Source organism: Cygnus olor, chromosome 3, assembly GCF_009769625.2.
Source record: "Cygnus olor isolate bCygOlo1 chromosome 3, bCygOlo1.pri.v2, whole genome shotgun sequence".
In the NCBI taxonomy this organism is placed as follows: domain Eukaryota; kingdom Metazoa; phylum Chordata; class Aves; order Anseriformes; family Anatidae; genus Cygnus; species Cygnus olor.
In genome coordinates, this window is record NC_049171.1 from 102,164,568 (window position 1) to 102,183,700 (window position 19,133).

General features: G+C 41.4%; 2 protein-coding genes across 8 annotated transcripts in view; one reads left to right on the top strand and one right to left on the bottom strand.

Moving 5' to 3' along the window:
* Positions 1-17,516, top strand: part of PTPN14 (protein tyrosine phosphatase non-receptor type 14) — a 116,311-nt gene extending 98,795 nt beyond the window's left edge. For all 6 annotated transcript variants that reach the window (XM_040554224.1, XM_040554223.1, XM_040554222.1 and 3 more), the window contains 4 exons: positions 2,681-2,809; positions 3,802-4,036; positions 4,628-4,791; positions 9,982-17,516. In XM_040554224.1, coding sequence (XP_040410158.1) covers positions 2,681-2,809; positions 3,802-4,036; positions 4,628-4,791; positions 9,982-10,110 — 657 coding nt within the window. In that variant the 3' untranslated portion in view covers positions 10,111-17,516. The remainder of the gene's footprint in view (positions 1-2,680; positions 2,810-3,801; positions 4,037-4,627; positions 4,792-9,981) is intronic.
* Positions 17,517-18,650: 1,134 nt separating this feature from the next.
* The window catches only part of SMYD2 (SET and MYND domain containing 2), a 28,871-nt gene continuing 28,388 nt past the window's right edge, over positions 18,651-19,133 (bottom strand). For both annotated transcript variants that reach the window (XM_040554229.1, XM_040554228.1), the window contains one exon: positions 18,651-19,052. In XM_040554229.1, coding sequence (XP_040410163.1) covers positions 19,031-19,052 — 22 coding nt within the window. In that variant the 3' untranslated portion in view covers positions 18,651-19,030. The remainder of the gene's footprint in view (positions 19,053-19,133) is intronic.

The following is a 19,133-nucleotide window of genomic DNA, read 5'->3' on the forward strand; positions in this document are numbered from 1 at the left end:
AAATAACTCAAAAATAATAAATAAAACATCCTGTTAAATTGATATTTTACTGGAGTAAAAGCCCTTTAAAAGTTTAAAGAGAATTGCTGGCCTCTTTGCTTGTGATTTACAGTGCTAAATTATGTTGATTCAAAACAATTTCTGAACCAGGATCCTGGCTGGCTATCACTTCTCTGCCATAGCCTGGGAGGTAGCAGATACTGCGTTTTTGCATAATCAGGCATTGCTGTGATGATGGATTTCTGAGCCCAAAATGTTTCTCATACTTTGTGGGAGGACAAAAAAAGAGATTGCTAACATAAATTATGCCCACAAGCCAGTACTAGCCAGAAAAAGAATTTTCCCTGGCCAGTTCTGAGTGTGCATTTCACCTTGTGTGTCAGTGTTGGACACGCACTCAGTTCACATTCACAGAGCACCCAGGAACATGCACAAATATTTTAGCACATGACAGCGGTCCTTGCCAGCATTTTTCTCTTGCACTCCAAGTGGCGCTTACTGAAGCCAAGCAGATGTTCTTTTGCTTAGAAGGTGAAATTGCATCTGCGAAATTTACCTCGGTGTCACAGTGTGTGTGTGTTTGCAGCCCAATATTCAATTTTTAATATCCTGCAGTCAGGGCATTAGAATGCAGTAAACATTCCAGGCATCGCATTCCCTCCAGACTATTTATGGGCCTTTCATTTCGTGTGCCAGGAGGCTGGATATTTGGACCAGAAGTCAGGAGACAAAGAAAACTCCTATATCATCCTGATAAGATCCATGCCTGGAAGATTCCAGCTCCCACCGCTCAGTCTGCGAGCCCTACAGTTCTTCAGTGTTTATCTGCTTATTTACCATTGACCTTTGCTGTTAAGACACCGAGATCATTGCCTACACCAAAGATGCCAATCATAATTAAATTTTTGGATTAAGCGAAAAGTTCTTAAGACTCTTTCATCATATTGTTTGGGTCAGGCCAGTACTAACTGAAAGGCCTCAGTAATTTCTATACCAATGCTCATGACTGTGGACCAATATGCAAGTGCAAGAGCAGAGCAAGATGCAGATTAGTGCTATGCTGCCTGTGTTTCCATCTAGTACAAGAACGTGAGGGATTTGCCTGCATTGGCCTTGCAGCTTTTAACTGTCAGTCACAAAGGAGACTGATGCATAGTATGAAATAAGAAAATGAGCTAGGTATACAGGATTGAAAACTGTTTCCAGTGCAGTGAGAAATTTGTTACCATAAAAACACCATGTTAGCTATAGGTATAAAAACCCAAGCAATTCAGCTTCATGAACAGCTATTTGAATAACAAATTTGATTGCATTTCTGAAAATGTATTCAAAGACCTGTACCTCAAATGTACTATATGCTTAAACCTGTCAGAGTTATTGATTTCTCCTTGTAGCATTGTCCGCCAGCACCTTGATATTTATGGACGTGTCAGCACTTCAGTTGTAAATCTCTTTCTCTGGGATTTATAACTCTGTTGTGAGAAGTGGCTCTGGGCTAACATGTAGAATTAGAAGGTCTTAGTCTGCGAAAGAAAAATGTTTAAACTTTTTCAAAATAATTAGTTCAGCTGTCTGGTTTTTGTCTGTTTCGTTATTTTTTTTCTCACTGTTAAGAACATTTTTAAATGAGATCTCGTAGCTCTAAGAGTGGTTTGGCTCTTTTGACTTAAAACTTTGCTTAAAAAAAAAGTTGTATAAACTTTACCTGATGTATAGCAAATAATCAGTGATAATATTTTTTTACACACAAAAGTGATTTCTGTGCTTTAAAAATGATTTAATTAGTCATGTAGAAAAATAATGATGTAGGATGTGGTTGCTAATTCAGTTACATATTGTGAAACAGACTTACATGACTCCAGCTTTAGATAATTTCAAATCTCACATGGCATTTGAAACCCATTTAATGTGCTGGATTTACTATATAAGTAGATGGCAGATTCTAAACTGAAAACCCAAGATGAGCGAGGAATAGAAACTTGAAACGGTGCCTGTCTTGATCTAATCACTAGCTGGGCCTGTCTGTCTTTTGTGTTACGTACAGTGTGTGGGCATAACTGTATCAATTTTGGGCTTTGGCCACATCTTCAATAGTGATCGGTGCAGTAAGAGTCTATTAAAGAAAATATTTTTTCCCTGACTGGAAAACTGTTGAGAGAGGCCCTAAATAGTTGGAGGCCTTTAGTTTTCCTAGCGCAAAATGTCATTTGCATTCAGGCTTTCTACACTACTAAGAGTTAATTTGCAGCAATGTAATGCCTTTAAATGCATATAGACGCTTCCTCTGGCACTCGGTTCTTTTTTTGTCATGGGTTTGTCATAAAGCCCAGGGCAGTCAGTCAGCTGCTTATTTGTACTTAAGCCATCTCAGAAACAAGGCCTCAATATTTTTTTTTTCATCTATATGATCCAGATGCAATGGCAAGAAAAATGGGTGACATTTTGCTCAAAGCTTTGTTTATGGGCGTCAAGAAAGGACTTGGAAACACCAAAGATTGTGTTTTGTCAGATTTGCTGTTACCAACAGGATGGTTCATGTTCACAATTTTAAACAACAGTGTAAGAACAAAGTAGTAAAGGTTTCATTGTGGTCACTTTTGTTTAAAGGGCAGTTCTGGCACAAACACTGCTGAGAACTTGGGCACTGACTATATTTTATTTATTTTTTTCTTACTCCCAGGTTACTGTAGGTGGAGAAGAGTGGCACTACGTTGCTACCCAAGGACCTCTGCCACACACGTGCCATGACTTCTGGCAGATGGTGTGGGAACAGGGGGTGAATGTTATAGCCATGGTCACAGCTGAAGAGGTATGTAAAATCACGGAGCACAGTTCGTTCTGATGTGAGTCTCCTGTTATCATCACTTCCCACTCCAGTAACCTGTTTTTCTGTCAACAGCCCTTTTTCCTCTCATTCTCTTTGATGAGCATATGCCCGTACTGCTATAATGCTATATTTTGTAACTCTCTAATATTCAGTTTGGCAAGTACTGAAGTGAAGCAACCAGAACACCCCCTTCCCCCTGCTTCACTCCGCTTTGGCCAAACAAAACAAAGATGTTTCCATTGGAATGTGAGAGTGCTGAACTGCTCCTGGTTAAAATGACACAGACTTCCACCCTGTCCAAGGCCAGTTCTGCATACCGTTGCTCTTATCAGCTGAAAAGAGACTAGAAGCTGCTGTTTCCGTAGAAGCGTCCGTGTAAAAAATAAATAAAATCTTTTTATTCTTTTGCCAAGCAAAACAGCTATTTCTGTTGTAATCCAAGAATTATGTGCTTGGATTTCTTTATGTTATAAAATCTGACACACGTTGCTAACTAACTCTGCGTTCAGCTGTATGCCTGGTTGCTTTTAACAAGCACAGGGGAGTCCCATACTACATCAAGTCCCTGTCCAGTTCCCAGGGCTGATGAACAGCAGATACTTTCAGAATTTACTGTAGGGAATCTCTTTCAAGTGAAAGGAAAGACATGCCCAGGAGGAGAATATTTCCTGGGATGCTCTAGGCAGTAGCTGGCTTTTGCCCTGAGACAAGAGTTTGTTCTTCACACGTTTCTAATATATCTGCTCTACCTGTGTAAACATTTTCTAAGTGTGAAAACTGGGAATAAGAAATATTATGTTACTGAGAATTTTAACAGATACTTTCTTTACTTCATGGGATGCTCCTTGCTCTTCGCGTAGTTTGAAATGTGAAAACTTGTCCTATAGGAAGAGTTTTATGCTCTCTATTTGTAGAGAATTATAACTGCAGCAGCTAACTACTGCTTTTCTTTCTTTTATTTCTGTGTGGTAAAGGAGGGAGGAAGAAGTAAGAGTCATCGTTATTGGCCTAAACTGGGCTCTAAGCACAGCTCAGCCACTTACGGGAAGTTCAAGGTGACAACTAAGTTCCGCACAGACTCCGGCTGCTACGCGACCACTGGTCTGAAGGTCAAGCATCTTCTCTCTGGGCAGGAGAGGACAGTGTGGCATTTGCAGTATACTGACTGGCCAGACCATGGTTGTCCAGAAGAAGTCCAAGGGTTTTTATGTAAGAATTCTTTAACTTGCATGATAAAAGACATCAAACAAAAGGTTGCTCACACTGGATTCAGCTCACTGCACCTAGGTAGAGCTGAGACTGATAGCAAATATTTATTGCTTTGGCAAACAGAGGCCTTAACTAGGTCAGATGTTAGTGTGATTTGGAGAAAGAAGTAGGATGCAAGAGGTAGGAGCTGAGGTGGTTGAGGATCTTGGTCCTGAAAGATGTGACATAACAGGAGGAAAAATCAGAGTCAGCAACAATGTTGTTTTGATCCTGTTAATAGCAGGAATTGCTGTAAGTAATGTCTGGAATCATCTGTTTAGGAGACCTGGAGATTTGCAGAGGTGAAAATGGTATTTAATTTTTAAAAGGTGCAGTTTAATTTAAAGGAGCAGACTCTCAAGTAGTAATTGAGAACCAACTGGTACTTGCTGGATTCAGGACTGTTCAGTACACCCTGGCCAAAAAAATTAGCATGTTGTAAAAAATGTAAATTCTTGCCATTTTGACAAAGAATGACTTTTCCTTTTTTTTTCCCCCCAATTTTTACATTTAAACGTATAGATGTTTGCAACTTTGCGTTTTACCTTGCAGCTTACTTGGAGGAGATACAGTCAGTGCGTCGCCATACCAACAGCGTGCTGGACAGCAGCAACAACTGCAACCCTCCCATTGTGGTTCACTGCAGCGCGGGGGTAGGAAGGACTGGCGTGGTTATCCTAACAGAACTGATGATTGGGTGCTTGGAGCACAATGAAGTAAGCAAGCGTCTTTTTCTCAGTGCAAACCCTGAGCTCATTCCTTGACTGACTAGCTACCTTTCTGAGGTTAAAATTAAAAGGCATTGAAATGCTTCGTTTCTAGTACTTTTGTGAAACAAGGGCCTTAACATAACAGGCAGAGATTTACCATTACAGAAAGTACTTCTGGTTTGCTGTTGGGTTGATGTTACGCATTTTTGTTGATATTATTTTAATAGATTAAAAATTAAGGCTTTTTTATGTCTTTTAAGAGTTTAGTCTAATTTGTACCTGTTTTTAATTAACAGTCTAGATACAGACAGTATGCTCACAAGAAGAATCTGACAGAGTTTAAAGTACAATGTCAGCTTCCATCCTCTTCTAACTAATGCTTTCTGCTGTATAAACTCACTCTTCAGACTCCTTCCTTTCTCTTGTATTGTCTCTAATCTCACGTGGAACAAAACTTGGCGGTGCCTTAAGAAAAAGGTGTATGTGTTGGGAATAGATCTTTAAGAGTAGCAGCTGATATAAAACTAGTAATGTAGTCTGAGGCAACGTTAAGAATAAGAGCACTGGGAGAGTAACCATGTGTAGGTGCTTGCTTTTCAACTGTGTCTTTTGTCATTGGAGACCTGTCCAGGAAAAACATTACGTCTTGAATAACAACATGCCACACAGTTACAACATACGGAAAACAGCTATTGAAACAGGGGATTTCTATTGCCAGAGGAACTGCTCAGAGACCAAAACCAAAGAATAGAGCTAAGAATACAGCAGGAGTGACGCACTGACACTTATCTGCCCTTCCCAATAATCATCCAGTAGATGAGCTGCTTGTAGACTGTATGTGCAGGCCCGAAATGCTCACCGACCTTCTGTGTTACCATGCAGTTATAGATTGGAGCCTTCCTGTGCAAGGTGCCATGTGATGTGATCCTGGCTCGTTCCAAAATCAAATCCTAAAGGAGACAAGTTGGTACTTAATTGCTTTTTTTTTTTTTGAAAAGTTGCACTTTCCTGTTCACTATTTTTAAAAAAGTGATGCAAGAAGTTGCCTTGTTCTTCTCTGCTCTCTGTCACCCTCCAGCAGCTCACAGTTCTTGTAGTTACAAGATCACCTAGAGATCATGGGCTCATTTCAGCCACAACGAACCTCCTGCAACTTCAGTTGGGCTTCTGTAGTAGCTGGCCTCTAGATCTATGTCACAATCCCCACTGTTTTGTGGGGAAAGGGGCAAGAAGGAACTGGCCTGGACAGAAAGAACCCACACGTATGTGCTTTGGGAGCTCTGCAGCCTTCTTATGTCAGCAGCTGTTTAATAACTGCTCCTGTGTGAGGCAGTGGTTCTGAGTGGTCAAGACCACTTGACTTACTTCCATAGGCACTGGGGTCTGGAACTGACTTCTTCTGTTGTGCACACAGCAGCAATGAAACCTCTGCACCCCAGAGGAAATCTGGATGGTTGTGAGAGCCAGACCTGAACTGTCTGTGAACAAGTTTAGCTGGGTCAGCTTTACGGTAACCTCTGAATGCTAATAGTGTGCCAGGAACACGTGCTAAACAGTTGTGCAACACGTTTCGGCCACCTGAGTTTGTCTGCGGTTTACAGAAGTCACCTCTTCGGCCAAGAGTAGCCAAATAGCAAGTGAAGATAAAGGAGGTACCTCGACTTCTGAGCATGGGGTTGAGCCTTGATGTTCAGAAGAATTTCCATCAACTTCAGTAGGAGCTGATGGTGGTGCTCAATAATAAGGGATTTCTCTGATGTCTCTTAATTAAAGCATTCTTTTGTCTTGATTAATGGTGGAGATCATCAGTAATATTAAAGACAATTTGCCTTAAGGGCTTTGTTGCTCTAGATCATAATAAGTTAATATTTTTGGTTTGTTAAAACCTAATTAAAAAAAAGATTAAAAATCTTATTTCATTATTAGTTGAGCACAGTGTGTTTTCAGCTTGTGACAGATACTGCATTCTGGACAGAGGCTTCCTTTTCACGAAGCATTTTTACTGGTTTATTTTGAAGTAGATTTGATTTTTTTCTGAAATCAAGTGGCTTATTACTTTAAAAGCTTTAGTCTTATGAATTGGTTGATTTCTTCAGAAGCGTCCCAGTAAGGAGACATATTAATGTTAACATTTCAGTGGAGGAGGAAAAAGGAGAAGGAGATTGAAAATCCCTGTACAGACAATCTTGGAAAGTGTACAGCAATACTCAAACACAATCTCTTGATTTCTGAGTGTTCAGGTTTAGTTGAAAAGCTGTTTTTGATCAACTGCTGTACAACTTCAGTCACTGTAACTTGTGGGCACTTGCTGTTTGAGTCTGAAGCTGTGTATCTCATTGCAGGGATAGATTTTCAGTAGCTTGCCATATGGTAAGAAATACAGTAAGTCACATCATTACATCCTTACTTCTCTAGTCACATAGAAGGAAGCAATTGAGCTTGTTGTGCTCTGCTGACTTCTAGTTCAGACTTGGCACTGGGACGTGAACTCATGATCACACTTTCAAGTGCATCTTCATAGGAGAGATTTTTAGTTTGGGAATCAGAAATTAACATTTCTGTTCTTTTTGCAAATGCCACCTTAGCAAAGCATTACCTGTCTTTTGTTGACACGTGTTTTGGTGAAGGTGAATTTAAAGGTTCTGCTTGCCTGAAATAAAATGCTAAGGTGAATACGAATAGTGAGGTCAAATAGACAGGACGGGCTTTTCTTTCATTTCTGAGAGTAAAGGAAGCCTCATCGGTTACAAGGAGGCGCATGGAGTCACTGATCACGGTGCGCTACAGGCCAAGTAAAAATCAGCAAACTGTCAAACACCGAACCACTGAGATGGTGATGTGGTTGTGCAGGTCGAAGCTGGTCTGTGTCTTTGTTGTAGTTACTCAGCTGAGATTGAGTTCTGCATGACTTTGCTCAGCAAGGACCGAATGGCTTTCGTAAGCTTCTGATTCCACAGGGAGGCTTTCTCTAAGTTTGTAAGTGAAAAGAGCTTATGCTTGCCTTTGTACCTGCTGAAAATAATATGACATTACTCACCCCAGCTTACAAATCTTTATGCTTGTTGACTCTCTAGAGCTGTTCTTCTGTAACATTGTTTGGGGATGTGGCAGAATATTTAACCTCGCTTTCAGAAAGTGACGGCGTATGAGTTAGGGCTTGTTTACAAAGAATGGAGATTCTGAGCTTTATACAAGTGGACAGAAATGGATATGCAGCGTGATTTTTATTTTAAACTTTCCAGAAAATTTCTACTGTGCGTGCAAGCAGAGTCTGTGCTCAGTTTCACCTCCAGTGGCTAGCAGAAGTCTTGATTTGTTTCTCTGTCCTTTTGCCCAGGCATTGTACTTGAAACACTTTTCATTGCAGCCAGAATTTGCTTGCCAAGCTCCTTTGTGTGTGTCTGGAATGGCAAGCTGGCATTGCAAAGAGCACGTTGTGTAGCCTGATAGAGTAACTATTCCTCAGTTTGTGTCTTGCAGCACTTAAGGACTTCCTTCAACAGGAGCGTGTATCCCAGTGCTTGCATTTAGTGCTGCAATAGAAAACAGAAAATCCCCCATCTTGGGTCATGCTGCATACACGTTCTTTGAATTTGAGCCTGGTAGGCTGAGCTTCATGGCTCGGTGACTTCGGAATAGCTCCTGGTGTACCTGTTATAACAGCTGAGACACGGTAACATCACAGTGCTTTCGCTCCCTAAATGCTGGAGATAGGATGGTGAGTTTTCCAGCAAATTCTGACACTTTGCCTCACAAGGCTCTCTGTTTCACACAGCCCATTCATTTTTTCATTCAGACCATCACAAGATGCACGTGCACCCGTGTGCTAGTTAGGATTAGAGGTGCACTTTCACAGTGGGTCTTCCAGTCTGTCCCCACTTATTGTGCTTTAGTTCCTGCTGCAGAGCATTTTAAGGGCACGAATGAATTTCTTTGGGATGAAACTAAGCAGGAAGATGCCCTTTTGGAAGGCACCTGATGTGTCCCAGCTCCTCATGGCCATTCAGTACATGGCAACAAATACTAGCCTGAAGTCTGCCAAACCAGCATTGTGGATGCAGGGTCCTCAGGGCCAACTCTTCCACTTTCTGGATACACGTCTTCCAGAGCCTTGTGCTCTAGCACAGGCTTGGCTGGGGGAGGTCAGGTGTTGGGGCTTCTGGATCTTCTGGTGACAGTCCTTAGTGGAAGGATCAGTTGTTCGCCTGCGCTTTAATTTTGTCTGAGGAACCTTTTGTTCTTAAGATCCTAATGCCTGATTGCCATTTGAAAAATCTCTCAGATCCTCCCTCTGTGAATGAGTCTGACCAGGGATCAGAGCCATATGCACTGAGTGATGGAGCCTGAACTTAACTGTATAATCTTAGCTATTCAATTTTTGCCTTAGACCTTCCTGAAATATCTAGCCTTTAGCCCGAGATAATACAACGAGATAATACAATATACTGGGTTTATTCTATTTAGTTGAAAACAGGCATATGGAACCAGAAACTTGCAAAGAGAAGAAACCCTTTATTATGAGACCCCACCTGTAGTTCTGCGTTCAGTGCTGGGGCCCCCAGCACAAGCAGGACATGAAAGTATCAGAACGAGCCCAGAGGAGGGCCATGAGGCTGATCAAGGGGCTGGAGCACATCTGGTACGAAGACAGGCTGAGGGAGTTGGGGCTGTTCAGCCTGGAGAAGAGAAGGCTCCAGGGAGACCTTACAGCGGCCTTCCGGTACCTAAAGGGGGCTACAGGAAAGCTGGGGAGGGACTCTTTGTCAGGGAGTGTAGTCATAGGACAAGGGGCTTTAAACTAAAAGATTTAGATAAGATAATAAGGAAGAAGTTCTTCAGTATGAGGGCAGTGAGGCACTGGCACAGGTTGCCTGGAGAAGCTGTGGATGCCCCATCCCTGGAGGTGTTCAAGGCCAGGCTTTGGGCAGCCTGATCTGGTGGGAGGTGTCCCTGCCCATGGCAGGGAGTTGAAACTGGATAGGCTTTAAGGTCCCTTCCACCCAAACCATTCTGTGATTCTATGTTCAAAAGTTGGTGGGAGGAAAAAAAAAAAAAAAAAGCAATATTTCACTACAGTTGGTTAAAATTCATTACATTTCATAACTGAGTTCCTGTGTCACATAACTGAACTTTGAGGCAATGATTGTTTGACCTGATACACCTACATCCTTATGCCTTTTCTCCTTTACTTTACAGAAAGTGGACGTCCCTGTGATGCTGAGACACCTGCGGGAGCAGAGAATGTTTATGATCCAGACCATAGCCCAGTACAAATTTGTCTATCAAGTGCTCATCCAGTTCCTGCAAAACTCCAGACTTATTTAATCTCTTAAAACATCCCAGGCCCATCTTTGTGGATCTGACTGAACCATACCTACGAACAAGGGGAACAGCCTTGACAACACTGTGTGCATATATTGCACTTTTTAAAGTTGTCTTGAAAGTAAGGAATGTATGTTCTTTACTATAGTGTCCCATGGATTATTTTATAGAAGATATAATTTATTTTTCTTAGAATAATTTGTGAATTACTTTAATAACTTGTAAAACTTATAGTGAGCTTTGAATTGAACTATATTTGACATGACTGGTCTGCATTGTAACATGTCCATAGGGAAAGCAATCCTTCATAAAGCTAAAATGCTGGCTTTAATTTTACTACATAGTTTCTGAAATGAACAGTTATTTGGCAGTGGGCTTTTTCTCACATAAGAACATTCTGACCCGGATAAGTGGCTAATCATAGATTTAAAAAAAAAAAAAAAAAAACAGAAGAAGAAAAAATAATTGCTAGATGTCAGCTACAGTTCTGTATGAGTGGAAGCTGAGAACGCACAGTCCTGGGACAGGGAGACCTGAGCATACGCAGCAGGGCACATTATAGAGGGCTCAAACACAGGCCGTTGTGAGGGCAGAGAGTTTGGGTGTTAAACTGTTCAAATTCCATGAGAATTAAGTTTTTAGATTAGTCCTTGAAAAAAGCAATATTGGATCTTTTAAACAAAGCCTTTGCTATTATCTGCAGTCCTTGGAGGGATTCGTAAGAGCTGAAGCAGTGTTAGAAAACTGACCCAGAGCACTGTGAGGTCAGTGAATGAGTCTTTCCTGTGGGTTGAACAGCAGAGCAATTTCAACTAAATGCAGCTTAAAAAAAATAATTAAAAAAAAAAAAAAGAAGCATCTCCTGATGAACTGCACAGGAAGTTTTATTGCCTAGAGGCTCACCTTGTGTAGTGTAGAAAAGGAACCCCATACAAGTTGGACATCTCCTGTCACCTGTCTTAGTTTCCTGTGTCTTCATTGCTGTAGTTGTTTTGTTTTCTAGTTCTTTGAACTTAGTCAAAATGATCAGTGTGGTCTTTACTCTGTAGCTGAGTTCCCTAAATAGTGATCCTTGAGGGCTTTAGCTTACAGCCTTTCTTGATTCTTCCCCCATCACTGTCGTGTGGTTTATGAACATACCAAGCAGTCTTCCGTTTGGTATTGGCAGCCCTCGCTTTGTTAGGGTGTTCTCTGTATTAAATTGCACATACCAGCTCTCTTAGACTGCTGTTTCCATGTCTGGTCATTTTGGGTTCTCCCTCCTATTTATTATAACTATTTTATTCTGGCAGTTTTCAGGGATTCCAGTTAGGACTAGAAATCTGCTCTGCCAGATGCTGTATAAATACATAATGGAGAAACAGTCCTTGCCTGACGTTTACAATCGGAACAGAAAAGGGAAACAAACCTCCTCCACTTCATAACTGGATTAACAGATTCTTAAGCGGTTTGCCGGAGTCCAAAAATGAAATCTGTGGCAGAGCTAAGAACAAACCCATGTGTCCTGCAAGTATTTCAGCAGTTGGACCTGTCCTCTGCTCTCTCATTTTCTGTCCCTCAGCGTTGACCAGAGGTTTTTGCACAACTTTGTGCACATCCCTTTCTGCACACTGTTTATTTCATTGGAGCAAATCACACTATGAACTACCTTGCAGCATATGCATGGTAGCATTCACTTACAGTTATTTAGAAGTGATAGAAACTGTATTTAAAGGGCTTTTTTGTTTTTGGAAAAAGCTTTACCAAGTTGTGCTGGGGTTCCCACACTGTTACTTCTGGCGTAGGAGATGGAAAGTTCCTGTGCTGGGGTTGCTCCACTCCTGATGCTGGCTCCTCATTCTCTTTGCGCTGCCCCCTCCTGCCAACAGTGCTGCTCCCAGCTGGCTGCTTTGACCCGGCGCTCTGGGTGAGTCAGGCTGCAAAGGAGCCCTGGCACTCTCAGCTCCTAGCCCTGAGCCCCACAGGGCTAACCTCGGTGCTGGATCAGCTTGCCACGGCCAGGCAAATTTCAAAAATATCCAAGGGTGGAGATTCTGCAGCCTCTCTGGGCCCCAGTCACAGTGTAGTTACTCTGTCATGGTGAAATGATTTTTCTACATATCCCTTCCCAGGTAAATTTCATCTTTTAGTCCCTCGCTGCTTTTCCTTTGTACCCCTACCTCTGAACCCCTGGCCTCCCATCCTTATCTGTTGACTCTTCCCTGGAGTCAACATTTCAACCCCTTGCACCCAAGATCACTCTTCTCCTTTTCCAGAATCCCCACTTCTTCCGTGCATGCTTTGTCCTCTTCTGCCAGGGGTTTTGCATCCCCTTAATCCCCCCTTAGTTGATGCCCTGTCTTTATAGCATCCCACAGCTTGGACAAGATGAACAAGCTGGTGTTCTGGTTTTGTCTCCCAACTTCCTACTGTGTTTCTCTTTCCTGAATGAGTCTTCCTGTCTTCTGAGGATACAGCTGTTACATGGTGGCGTTATGTGAACTGCAGTCATCTGCCTTTCTGCAAAGATCAGCTGCAGCAGCAGGTGGGACAGGTCAAGCCAAGTATTGTTGAAGGCCATGGGACAGCAGTTCCCAGCTCCAGTATCACTCAGGTGTGTCCTAAAACCTACTGTGGAAACACAGACTGCAATCTGGAAAGACTGCAGTGCATTTTCTCTTTATACAACAGTCAGAATTACTCTGCACGTTTGTGGGCATCTCACACTGAAGCTTTTCTGTAATTTCCCTCCTACTGCTTGGCAGCAAAATACTGCTTTTTTTCTTGTTCTGAATGCACGTGGCCAAGCTGTAACTAGCTTTAAGTTGAGTTTAAAGGCCTAAGTTAACGAGCACTCTCAACTTTGGGATCACTAAAGGGACCCACACACCTACTTTTCCGTAAAATCAGCAGGAACTTAATCTAAGGCCATGTACCAGAGCGCTTCCTAAATTCATGTAAAAGTCCACTGTGTGTGTTTGGTGCTATGCAATAGGGGTGTAATGATGGGACAACAATTCTAGTAGAGGCTTCCAGCAACCAACACATGGTTAAGAGTTATTTAGGTGTAATATCTCAACCGTGTTCCTCTTAGGGATCAGTTGAGTTTTCCATCAACTTCAGTTTTCCTCTATTTCCTTCTGCCAATGCCAACATATCTCTTGTTAAATTAGCAGCAACCATTTAAAGTCTTTTCAGCAGCATCTGCATGATAATTGCACAGAGATGCTTTATATCTGGGAAACAAGCCAAGGAATAAACCTTGAAGCAAAGTGTATTAAATTAGTTATCTCGTTATAGCTTTTTGAATAATTTCCTAATGATGAATTAAGTTTGAACTCAGAGCTGTCAAGTCCCATTGCACCACTTGGATTTGAGAGGTAGAAAGTCAGGAGGGGAAATAATCTGTTCCTGTGTCTTGTTATTCAGCTGTTCTTGGCTGAAGCGCATCCTACTGTTCCTGCAGTTGGGACAGAAAAGTTACTTCATAAAAGAATGTAAATAGCTGCGTTTAAAAGGAAAATTAAGCAAGCGCCTTCTATGCAAAGATACATCACAGGTGTCTTAGAAAAATATTAATTATGAAATGGCACCAAAAATCCTTTCCAAATTAAGTCAGTGCCCATTAATGAGCCAAATAAGCGGCCACCTAGTAAACAGTCATTTCCAATTAACTCATAACGTGGCTGGTGTGGTAGATAGAGGCCAATGTGACTCACTTTTTCCCTTTCATTGTCAAAGAATGGTAATTTTAAACTTTTCCTTTCGTCTCACTTCAATGTATTTTTTCCTGCTAGATTTTATCTTGAGTAGATCTGCTAATATCCTACGTGAATTGGGCTGGAGCATATCTTCAGAGGTTCCCTTCCACCCCAGCTCGCAGCCGAACCTCAGCATGCCAATGGGTTGTGAGTGAAATGTGATCCACTTCTGTAGGGGAAAATCTGAACCTCCTGACTTTCAACCTGTTGTAGGTTTATCAGTCCTAAACCGCTTGGGCAGCATTTCCTAACCTCTTAGGGAGTGACAGGAAAATGCATATTGTATCCAATTTTGTTAGTCATAGCAGGAATGAATGTGTGAGGCTTAAAGCAACAGTACTGTTGACCCACAGACCTAACAGAGGAGTCCTTCAGCAGGAGACATTTTGAGTTACTGTTGGTTCCATACTTCTTAGCCTCAAAGCATGACTGTGGGTAGGTTACAAGAGAACAGTCTCATCCATTTTGAGTGGTTTGGATTGAAAATCTTGCAGAAATGTGTCAGTTTCAAAAAAAAACAAAAAAAAAGGAGCTTCACCTTAAAAAAAAAAAAAAAGTTGGAAATGGCAGTCTTCTCCAAGGTTCCCATGTTGCAGTCTGGCGTGCTTAGCCTACACTCCCCAGCTTATTTTCTAAGAAAGAACTTGGAGTGGATGAGTAAGTGTGACTTGGGAATTCATTGCGTGTATTTTCCCTTTCATGTACTTTTAATCTATATTTAGTTTTGCAATTTGACAGCTTTTTTCCTTTAAACCTTTAACAATGGTGGTATTGAGGCTGCTGGCATCAAATTCTTCTTTAAAGTTATGGTCAGAGCATTTCATGCCTAACAATATCTGGATCAAGGATGGGAGAGATGATGGCTGAATTCTGTTGCTGCTCACCAAGTCTGCTCAGTGCTGCAGAGCTCCTTTTTCTGTCCTCCACGGGCTGCATGGAGGATGGTGGAGCTCGGCGTGCTTTGGCATCTCTTGTCCTTGCTCAGCTGAGGTAAGATGAGGTTTGATCCCGCAAACCCTCTCCTATTATAGAGGTGTATAGGGACCCCAAATACTCAGCCCTATTGGAAATAGCTTTTCCCTAAACTAGTGTTTCAGGTGAAGGACACACCTGTGAGAATTTATTCAACCTATTGCTAATGCAGTCCTTTATAAGAAGTATATTGAAGGACACTTGTTCCGTTTATTTAAATCACTTGCCTCAATTGCAAATATTAAATATTTGCATGATTTCAAGAGCTTTTTTTAATTACTTCTTTCTCGTAAACAGACAAATGCAAATGGCAAACGACAGGTTGGAAAGGAATGAGCAAGTGTCCCTGCTTCTAATTGAGAAGGTTATTTTAAGCTAATACATTATTTTTCATCCAGTACTTGCTGTCGCTGTAGCCCACAAGTGACCCTCAGGTAAATGCTGACAGGCAGTCTCTCACCTGGATATAGCACAGAGATCTGTGGGGAGAAATGCAGCAGCTACAGACCGTACTGTGTTCACCACAGCTGACTTCCCAGCTCCCTCCTGGGATGAGATGATGACTGAAGTAGCTGTCGTCAGTCTTGCTAACGATTTGTGAGCTGCACGCTCAAAAAGCAGCAGCATGAGCATGGCTAATACCTGCTGTAGCAGCCCTCGTACCTCACTGGGAGAGGTTAGATTTTGCTGTTTGTCTTTATGGAAAAGAATGCTTCACATCCGGAAATCCCGGGTGGTACACATCTAATGAAATAAAGGATGCATCATGTTGAAGGGGCACATGTCCAAAACTGATCTTGGAAGGGCAGCACTGCATGAAAACTTCATTTGTCCAATACTCTGTAAAAATTGATACGGTTCAGCTGATGGATGTTCAGTCAGCAAGAGAAAGGCTCGAGGTCCAAAACCCTGAAGGCAGTTGTCCCCAGCTCATTCTTAGCCTCCTAGAGAGGTATTTTGTACAGTATCAGGTGCTGTGAGGGCTGCATGTGCAGGTCTTGCCATCCATGCAGCTGCATGCCCCCCAGACTTGCAAGGACTGTGCTTTGAGGAAGGAGCAGCTGCTTGCTTAGGCTGCGAGGCCAAGAGAAGACAAAGTTCTAAGCCACAAATAAACTACTGTTAGCTTGTGAAACAAAACACTACTGTACAGCACAAAAATAGCAGTGTTTATATAAATATTTAAAAGTAAATAGATTTTGTTAGCGTAAGATACTTTAAAAACAGTGAAATTTCGCTTGGTTCTTCCCAGCCATTTTTCAGTTGACTTTTTTTTCAGTGTTCATGTTTTGTTGCTTGTGCTTTGTGTGCGCCTTCACTGAGTGCTCCCTGCTGCACCAGCAGGACCTGGCCTCAGGAGAGTGAACGCTGGTGGGACAGCGGCTCTCACTGAAGAACCCCAGCACTAGTTAGAGGTAATGAAAAGCCTAATGTTTGAGCAGATCCCTGAACTGAATACAGTGCTTCGCAGCTTTACTCTTCCAGATCACCTGCATCAGGACTCAGTATTTTGGTCTGAGTCTTTTTACACAGATGCTTCAGTGGCAGCATTCCCTGTCAGGCAGGCAAGACTAAATAAGGATGGCTTCCTACAAAATACTTCTGTGGCAGGTTGGTAATTGGCACTTAAGAAAGATAAATGAATGTAGCACGGGGTGTTTAGTCCCTCCAACACACCTGGCCATTAGTGATTTAGGGGCTTCCCCAGGTTAAAGCTATATCCCTCTTACTGTGTTTAATAATTACTGATGAATTCATCTTCAGTGAATTGCATTTTATTACAGTGCATTTATCCCTCTGGCCTTCACAACGTTCTGTGTTGGGGAGTTCCACAGCTTAGTAACACATAAATATGTAAGAACTTCCTTCTCGTGTATGTTAACGAGAAGTATTTTCTTGCTGCTACTCGGAATCTTTAAAAGAAACCAGCTCTTTAGAGCCAGAAACATTGTTAATAGCTTGTTAATTGTTTACCCTGTTGAGATTGCTCCATATGGAAAACATGTTTTCCTCACTAGTAAAATACCTTTCTTGAGATATTTTACAAAGGAAAAGAGTTTACACATGCAGATGACTGTAATATTCCCATATATAATTGTGTGGGACATGTTAAATGAAATAACATGTTTAAGTTTTATGTCACTGGATTTTACTGTCCTGTTTTACTTTCAGTATTTTGATGCTTCTGTTGTATTTGGTTCTTTAATTCTGTACATGACAATTAAGCGCAAACAGTGATCTAAGTCTCACAGCCTCACTGTATGTACACATTTTGTAGAGAAATGGGACATCAGTTGCATGCCCTTCCTGTCCCCCGATCCCTCTTGTTAGGGCTGAATGGCAGAACTATGCTATGCTATTGAGAGCCTTTAAAAAAAAATCTATGCATGCTATTTTATATTCTAATGTATTATTCATATCAGTACATAAGCTTATGCTTGTCAGTTTTATCTTGTGTATAGAACTGATTACTTTTGACAGTATTTTTGCACTGTTTCTTTTCTTTCTCTTTTTATAAAGTTCTATTCAGCATTAATTGACTGCAATAATTTTTTTTTACCCTTCACTGCCTTTATGTAAATAGTTTCTTATACGCCTTTTCAAATATGAAAGTCTTCCATCACTAAGGTTTTTTGGTAAGGCTGTCCTTCATATTCACAGTATACAATAAACCTTTTTTTTTTTTTTCAAGGAAAAGTATGCACGCATTCTTTCCTATACAAGCTTAAGGTTTCGTATTAGCACCTTTCATGCTCGTGTTTGTTTTCCATGGCACAACCAGGGCCACAGTGAGTTGTGAAGAACCTGCTGCTACTGATCAGAGCCCAGACTTCCCATTTCTAAAAATGAAGGTGCTATTTATTTCCCTGGACGATGGTTTGTGTGACAAGATAAAGTCAGACTAGAATGAGGCAGCTCATACACCCTTCCTAGACTTGGCTGTGGTGAAAGGGCCTTGGATCTCTGCAGTTCTAAGATCTGGTGCAGTTTTACGTACTCCACCAACAATTGCTGGCTAGAGCGCAATGAAAGCTTTCAGCAGAATGATCTGACAAACCCTTGAGCTCTAGCAGTTTTATTTTCAGACCAACACTTTCAAGAAAGAAAATACCTTGAACAATGGTGATGTGCTGGCTCTCTTATACTTTCTAAGCTGTGAAAGCAGTAAGGAACGGTCACGTAGTTTTACTGTGCAACATCCTTCAACTATGGTACTGAAAGTACAGAGCCACTCTATCCCTCTTCTTCCTCCCCCTATCCTTTAAAGGTATCTCTTGCCATCAAACTAAATGTAGAGGAAAAAGCCTTTAACATCTTATAAACGTGCAAGGAAAGGTAGTTCCCTCTGGATTTTTCCTCAGAAATTGGTCTTGTCCCTCCCTTAAAAGTAATAGCTAACAAACTAAAACAGCTTTAACCCCCTGTAATAAATTCACCTTAACTTATAAAGGGGATTAAAAAGCCAGAAATTGCACAGTGCATGTCTTGTGTGATCCTTTTGAGCCCTGAGATAGGCGCCAGCATTCTCTGTACAAAGCCTGCTGAGCTCGAGGTCCTTACAGCAATGAATTCCCACCTGCCAGGAGCAGTGAGGGGCCTGCAGATAAACTAACTGAGGGAAAGGTGCTGAAGAACTCACCAGCTCCATATCTTCTTTATTTCAGCTAAGCCACTGCAAGCAAAAAAATGATTTGTGAAAATAGAACGTGGATACTAAACCACAACAACAATAAAAACACACCCATTTTGCTCATTAACTTGACAGATTAAGTGAAACGAGTTAAGTGTCAAACTAGTTGCACTCATGCAAGTGTACAAGTGGAATCAAGAGGGGGTCAAGACCGCTTTATTTATTTTACACAAATAAGATGCACATTAAAATCCATAAAGAAAAATTGGCCATTTTTGCACGAGCTGTTAAGAGGCATACCCTCTAAGAAACCATGGCTGTTTCCTTTAAAAGAAAAAAAAAAAAAGGCAATTGTAGATTTGTAGAAGCTAGAAACATTTTGCAAACCCTAAGTGTGTTTGTCATTCCAATTATAGGACAGAACTGTGTTCATACTCTATCACTTTTCAAAGCACTCCTGAAGGTTTCCGTAACAAGGCCTTTTTAAATAAAGGTTTGAAGGATTGCATAGATTCAAAGGCTCAGTGGTCCTCTAATTCCTTTTTGATCTCTGAAATGTATGGATGATCTTTCCCGTGTGCTACTTCCATGATGGCAATTGCCTATGAAAAGAAAAAAAATATTCACACAATTGATTCATATATAACACCAGGCTATAAATACTCTCTTTGGAGGTTTGAAAC